We start from the raw sequence: 7,500 nt of genomic DNA, 5'->3' as shown, positions 1-7,500 counted from the left end.
CATGTATGATGTTCAATAATTTAGTTTAAGAATGTTTATCAGCTGATATTAATATATCATCAAATATCACACATATAGCTATAAAATAAGTAACCGATATATATTTCTTTATTTAGATTTTGTCAATTTCTGATTCAAGAGGCTATCAATGTCTAAATGTAACACTACTTAATATAAATTGAATCTCAAGTGCACGTGAATATCTTAATGAGGATACAAACAGCTTGCCAAATAAGGTATTAGTTCTATAACCAGATGTGTTCATGTGCATAAACACGCGTTCATTATGCGGAGAAACCACATAAACACTGCACCTTTTAACGCATCACAAGAAAAGGATAGAGATGGAAAGAGGCTGAAGTACCCTGTGGTTAACATCTTTATTGTGAACAAGACATAATCATCAGGAAGAAGGTAGACGCAGACGCAAAATAAATAAATTAATAAAGTAATGAAATCATCGAAACGCGACGATGAAGTTTTTCTTTTTTAAAGACTAATCACAACATATTTCAAATAAGCTGATTACTAGCAAACTTATATATCATTTTTTTGAAAATGATTTTGGACTGACTGTTCCTGCGTGCGAGTTGACTACATTTATTATGATTCCCAGCCCATTTCTGATGAAAAAAATAAACAAAACAAAACGAACTCGCATTTGCACAAGCAGCAACACTATCACCTCCGTGGATCCGACCCTGGATGTGGGCCTCGTCAGTGAGCCAGTAATCTCTCTCTTTCTTATTTACAAACTTTAAGGTCCGGGATAGTGTTGCGTATCTGCGCACACATAAATCACTCATCACTTACGTTATACTGCAACACAGGGAACACATACATAGTCCTGAATTCTAAACCACCACGCAAGTGCCGCTTCCACAATGTCTGGCGCGGGGTGCGTGCAAGCAGCGTGGAAGCGCGAGCAAGTTTAGCTTGCTTCTTCTTGGGTTATGGTAAAGAATTCAGGAATCGGACATTATACACAACCCTGTGAGAAAGTGCCAGAAGAAGCTACACTGAAACATAAACCGTCTCGTACGTCATAATCTAATTGCACAATTTAGTTTACTGATCCTGCCTGCTAATTTACATAATAAACACAATCAAATCAAGTTATAAATAACCTGGTATAATCTTTGATACAATATCCAATCTTGATCCATTCACAATATTCAAAAAAATCACTTCAAAATAACGAAATACAAAACTAAATAACGTAAATACTACACTGGCTGGGAGGAGAAATGCTATAGCGACCCGGGAGTCACACTATACCATAGTCCCCCAGACAAAGAAAATAGGTAACAGAATTTTCTCGCTGTACTTTTTAAAGGAGATACTAAAATATTTTATGTGGAGTTGTTGTTACTTCTCAAGTTGCATTATTGAAGCATATTTTAGTGACGCTAATCCGTCTTAGGTACAAAACCCAAATTTCCTCTCAAAAGAAATTCGAAAACAGAAAAAATAGCATGATAGAGAATATAATTGCTGTTCTCTGTACCGTTACATTGCTAAATTAATTTGTATATCACGACCCTTTGAGATTTCGATGGTGCAAGAGCAAAGGGCGTTCCAGATCTTTACAAGAAGAAAAAGAGACTCGCCATTTTACAAAAGATATAACACAGCGGAGGAGTGCTCGTCATGGCGACACTTTTTGATTTTTTGCCAAAGAAAACATCTACTCCAGAGGCTCGTCGGACCTGGTAGCAAAGGTGGTTGCATCGTCAGCAGTAGCGCCAGCAGCAGCGTCAGCAGTCTCCTCAGTTCCCCCTTGGCCGGCGTCGGGTTCGGTGGTGGTGTTGGGGGTCACGTCTTCTGCTTCCTTTCCTAGAAAGCACCCGGAACCGGTCGTGATTTTGTCATGGCAGCTTTGGGGGGGGCGGGGTCCTAACAGCATACGTGCATGTATTATGGAATATATGCATGTATGCGTGTGCCATGTATGTGGGGGTACATATATATATATATATATATATATATATATATATATATATATATATATATATGTATATATATACATATGTTATTTACATATACATATATACATACTTACACATACACACACAAGAACCTAATTGCTAGGCTGAGACGCAACATTAATGACTTCATTTTTTTCTTTTTGATTCTAGGTGATCATCAATCTTACATTCATAACTAAGATCATACAATTTCATGTTTAGGTATGCATACTGACTGTCGTTAACATAATGCAAAGGGGAACCGTTCGATGCCTTCTAAACTATTCACATGAACTACTACGACACCTTCTACCGCTTTTTGGACAGTGTGTGGAGTGTCAATATGAGTACTGAGAGTTCATTCCACATTCTTCCCAATAATACATAGAGCTATGTCTGGTTTGAAGAGCACTGCCGTTACATGTATAATGACACAGGGTACGTGTTTAATATTTAGTGCAAATTTATGGTCTTTGTGAATACCGTGCTAGCTTTTTTTTTTATGTTTCTTACTTGTAATTACGAATTGTGAAAACGATAACTTTGGAAATTATACTGAACAAATATGATGAATGTTATCTCGATGAAGATACAGACTCACACCATATCTATTTCGATAAGGTATTTGCTCCGAGTGAAGGCATGCAACTCTTAGAAACCAAACTTCGTGAAACCGCAGACATGTTGAAAACTGACTCTTAATATATCAGCGTAAGGAATCTAAAGAGTAGATGTTGACGTGAGGAAAGAGTGAAGTGAAACGGAATTGTCCACAATCTATCGGATAAACTTAAGAATAATAAATAAACGAATAGATTTACAGACGGGGACAAATGAATAGATAAATGAATAAATGAATAAACGACTGAAAATATGAAAAAATTTATAGATAAATAATAAATCAGGGAAGAAAGATATATAAGCTGCATCTTCTCCAGCTCATTTTTGAAGGCGTTCCATCCCTTACCGTGCAGGATACGTTCCCTCATAAGCGATAACATTATTGAATAGGCGACTGCCATTTGCATACCATCATGAATACATTATTCCCGCTGCAGGAAAATTTCTTATAATGTTGCATCTCATGATCGGCAGCCCATTGTGACTTGCCTATTGAAAGGGGAGGTTGTAAAAGAAAAAAAATCTATCTGAAACTTTCATGAACTTTTTTTTTTTTTTTATTGAAGGGGATATTTGAAGATTTTTGAATCTCTTTTTTTTTAGACTCTAGTTAAAAGTTCACCTACCTTCTTATTCTTGAAAAAAGAACACGGAAAAGTTTTACACAACGACACTATTTTATAATCTAGTGTTTTGCAATTATTCTATCTTTCGCTTTGTGTTCTCCCTTTTTATCCCTAATTATAACAATCTTCAAACTTCTAACACCTAAAACAAATATTACGGACAATGGCTCTACAATTTTGCTATTTCAATGGACCTTTTATACATAGAATTCTTTTGAAAGTAAAGCTAAAGAAGAGATATAACTATACTTTTTCACATACAAGAAAACGGCTACGCTATTCTTATGTCTAATTTTACTCATCTATTTTGGAGACAGATATACATAACTCATTTCACTATATAAGTATAATTCTTATTAAATTCTGTTTTAAGTTCTTTTTTATTATTATTATTGATATAAATGAAAGATGGCGAACAAACGAAATTAGTTTATGGTGTATTTAAGGTTAGATAATAAACATGAAGGTTACATTGTGTTATGTTATAGACTAATTTCGATTTTTGGGAGATAGATGGTATTTTTTTTCAAGCATATAATGTAATAAATCCATTTAGATATCACATTTGTTATGATCCCTGAGTTGTTGTTTTTTGTGTTTTGGTTCAAAATAGAAATAATGAATAAATAAATGAATAGTCAGTTTGTATTCGTAGAACTATACTTATTTAGTAAAATGTACCATTATTCAAGCATATCTGACATATTTTCATTCCAAAGTACCGTAGCTATTCGTAAACTGGCGTGACTTCACAATGTAGAAACTTTAGGGGGGGAAGCGAGAGAAAAGTGAATAACACGAGATTCAGAGAGTTGTAAGTCAGTTTTATGGGTTAACGAATTATATTTGAGACTGTTATCTATAATCCTTATATATATTGAAAGTACGGTTAGGATAAGTGAAAAAGCCAAAGCAGAGCAAACCGTTCCCTATTTATGCCTCAACATGTGGAAGAAAGTCATTATGAATTATGGAAAACCTGCAGACACTAATGATTAAATTGCCTATCAAAATGATTGCCTATAAAGAAATTTTGACTAATGTTTTCTTTTCTTTTGGTGGAAAAAATACGTACCCATGATAGATCCGGAGATTGGTTGTCAAGCTACAGCATCTACTCGGCTAAAACAAAGCAACAGAATAAAGCTAAAGCATGCAGTCTAAGCAGGCCTTTAATTGTCTAGTTTTGTTATGTAAAAATTTATGCCTTTTCTCCTTCAATTGTAAGTGCAAAAGCGTTACACTAAAACATCCATTAAAATACAGCCTTGACACAGCAAAGAAGGCACATCAGTGAAACAGGACTTTTTCTTTTCTTTTCTTTCTTATGTTATGTCTGTGGAAGAACAAGAAAACAAGATCTTTCCGTACTCCAAAGAAGCAGAATTCAAATCCCTTTAATTTAGCAAGAAAGCAATGATCAGGTATGTCTCTCCAATCTTCTTATGCCATAACGCTCCGTGATCGAACATGATGTGCAGGAGAATGAAGATGTGAATTATGAGTCCTACTTAATAGAAAAACAGGAACTGGAGTCACATATCCATTTTGTCAAGAGTTTCGGAAGTTGACAGTGTGCAGATAAGTAAGCAGCGTATCCCAGGGCTGCCGTTACACTACTATGGTTGTGTAAAAGAATGGCAAAAAAGGTTTCGAGTTATTGGGTTCAAAAGGGACAGAGAGAAAAAGACGGAGGAAAAGATTTCTCCTCTGATGATTAAAAAAAAAAAGATAATCCATACTCTCCGTCGACATTTTCCTTTTCTTCTTTTCCTTCTCGAGTAGGTCCAAGACATTACAGGTAAAAAACAACGCGTGTTGACAGAGCTCTTACAACCAAGACCACCCACCGGACTTAAAACATACCTGATGATTTCTTCTGTGTTACATGTGAGCGAAAAAATGCCCCAACTGCAAGAATCTTGTTGGTAGCAGATTGCAATTTCCTTGTGGCTTTGCTAGGCTCGCCAGCTACAGGGAGTGAACGAGAACGAGGCCCCCCTTAGAAACTGTTCTCAGACAAGGACCCGAAATCTATACACATATATGTCAATATCATATTCACATCTGGCTCTGGGTGAAAAGCCTGTACCGCGTTCGAGATTGCAAGAAAAAAGAGACGGCCTTCATATGAGCCTCCTATTGGACAGCAGAGGGTTTCATTAACTCATAATTGAAGTTCTAGCTTCTGACTGACAATGAGTTGTGGCAAAGGGCTTGGCTTCTGATCTGCGGCGCCATGCTTTTCCCTTGAACTCTCGAACCCAGCGGCAGAATACGCCGATGCTCGTAAGCCTCGAAACCGATTTTTATGTAACCCTCATGTGTTTATTTGTTTTAGAAACCAAAGTGACAGTCATACAAGAGTCTAGCACTTCCTTACTTCAAGCAAGATGCAGCGTTTTCAGAATGATCATAGTCCTATTTTTTTACGTTGGGCAAGTGAAGCAACGCTGCGGTGACGTAAAAGTGGAGTTGGATCAATGTCTTGGACAACCGGATTTTTTTTTTGTCATCCCTTAAATCCTCTTTGATCCTCCAAGGATATTACCATGGTGGCTTAGGGCTGTCCATGGGATCCTTATCTGTTACCCTGGCCGGTATGTTGTGTATTTATTTGTTTCGTCTTTTTTCTTTACGTTATGGCCATGCTGATATTAACATTTTTCAATATTTTTTTCTTCCATTCCCAACCCGGCGGATTCACTTGCTGAAACAAGGAAGTACCTCGGCGAAACTTAAAAGTAAAATATTGCATGCGGGTTAAATCTTCACCAAAAATGCGAAAATGACATAGAAAGGGTATTAAAAAGAAGCGACAGGAAGGAAAAATTAAGCGAGAAACACTATTAGCTAAGGAGATCATACAGAGCAAATTCACTCCAGAAAGAAAGCCGTGTTTTAGCAAGGTTATTGAATTCTCTGAGCCGGCTTAGAAGCGACCCTGTCTGACCGCAGCCCAATATGAGGTCGCCAGGGGTCACATGTCACTCAGCTCTCCTCAACAGGGATTTAGGACTCACTGTTTTTTTCTTTTCTTTCCTTCCAAAGCTTATTATTTGGAAATTTAGTGTTTCATTGTTATTTTTGACAGCCAAGAGGATCCTATAGGTTGTTAAGGAGAGCCGAGTACAAGGCTGAGATATAGTCATACATGCAAGCAGAACGGTCTGTGTCTCAACAACATATATTTCTCCGAAGCATAACTATGAGCAGTGCTCTCTATTTATTTTAATTAAGAAAAAAAAAAAAGATGTACGCAAGAAAAAAAGAAAAATCTATAGTTCTACTATTCCTCCTAAGGAAATGAAAACTACGTAGCCTAAAATAGTGAAATTGTCTACGTCGAAAAAAAGAAAAGAAGAAATACAAAGCGAAGTATGGCAAAGAGCTAGTATCTAGAGACGAACGCAACTGTCATGCAAAATCCCTCTACAGATGAAACAGTGATCCATGCGAATGAGATTTTGAAAGATTAAACCTCGACGCACAAACCTAACGAGAAAGCAACAAATGACCGGCTGACAGATGAGAGTCTGACCATGACATCCGGGTCTGACGTTCGGGATGCTAGAGGCCCAGGTCTACTCGATACACGGGGTCTAAGCGCCCGTCTCGGCGAGGACACCTAGATCCGAGACCCAGATGATAGGCGGACTATGCCACAGCCGCCTCTGTTACATAGGGATTTCAGTTCATCACGAAAAGTAAGAGACAAGCAAAAAGAAAACCAAAAAGGACCCATAACTTATCTATCCCGGTTTCTCCACTGATCTCCATCGTATCTACCAATAAATGCGAATAAAAACACGGTTCTCGACCTTTTCCCCTCCCGCGCGTTTCCCTGTGTGCCTTAATCACCTTGTGTTCGATCGGTGCCATGCAATACATAAAACAAAATAAACAGGAGTAAAAAAAACAAAAAACAGAAAGTGCATCTTCCGCCAGTGACGAAGCCAGACGCTCTCATCACGGGCGGAGGAACAGCAGCCTCGCGACCGCCGTCTCCAGCAGAAGGCACTGTCGCCGCGGACGTTCCCTTCCACGTGAGAGCGAGGGGAACCGGGTACTGCTCAAGGAATAAGCTCAAGAGGGTGAAACTCACACACGTGGAAGGGACGTCGTGCGCCGAGACAGTATTGCCGGGGATCCATGCAAACGTGGACCTTAGCCGGGTGTATTGCAATATTGGACCGAGACGATGTTGTGGGGATTTTTTTTTTTTTTTTTTTTTACGGGAACTTAAAGCAGAAAAATACAGATTTCTCAAGTTGAACGACTCTGTG

The 7,500-nt window shown here is 38.0% G+C and overlaps 1 protein-coding gene across 41 annotated transcripts in view; it reads right to left on the bottom strand.

Annotated features, from left to right (window-relative positions):
* Nucleotides 1-361: 361 nt before the first annotated feature.
* LOC113800282 (enolase-phosphatase E1) overlaps nt 362-7,500 on the bottom strand; it is an 86,640-nt gene continuing 79,501 nt past the window's right edge. For 36 of the 41 annotated variants that reach the window (XM_070141856.1, XM_070141866.1, XM_070141768.1 and 33 more), the window contains one exon: nt 362-1,836. In XM_070141856.1, coding sequence (XP_069997957.1) covers nt 1,688-1,836 — 149 coding nt within the window. In that variant the 3' untranslated portion in view covers nt 362-1,687. Of the gene's footprint in view, nt 1,837-4,289; nt 4,337-5,080; nt 5,186-7,500 lie in introns of all 41 variants that reach the window. The other 5 variants (XM_070141902.1, XM_070141906.1, XM_070141939.1 and 2 more) reach the window with 2 other exon arrangements.

The sequence above is a fragment of the Penaeus vannamei genome, chromosome 3 (genome assembly GCF_042767895.1).
Source record: "Penaeus vannamei isolate JL-2024 chromosome 3, ASM4276789v1, whole genome shotgun sequence".
Taxonomy (NCBI): domain Eukaryota; kingdom Metazoa; phylum Arthropoda; class Malacostraca; order Decapoda; family Penaeidae; genus Penaeus; species Penaeus vannamei.
This window is presented reverse-complemented; position numbering and strand designations above follow the sequence as displayed.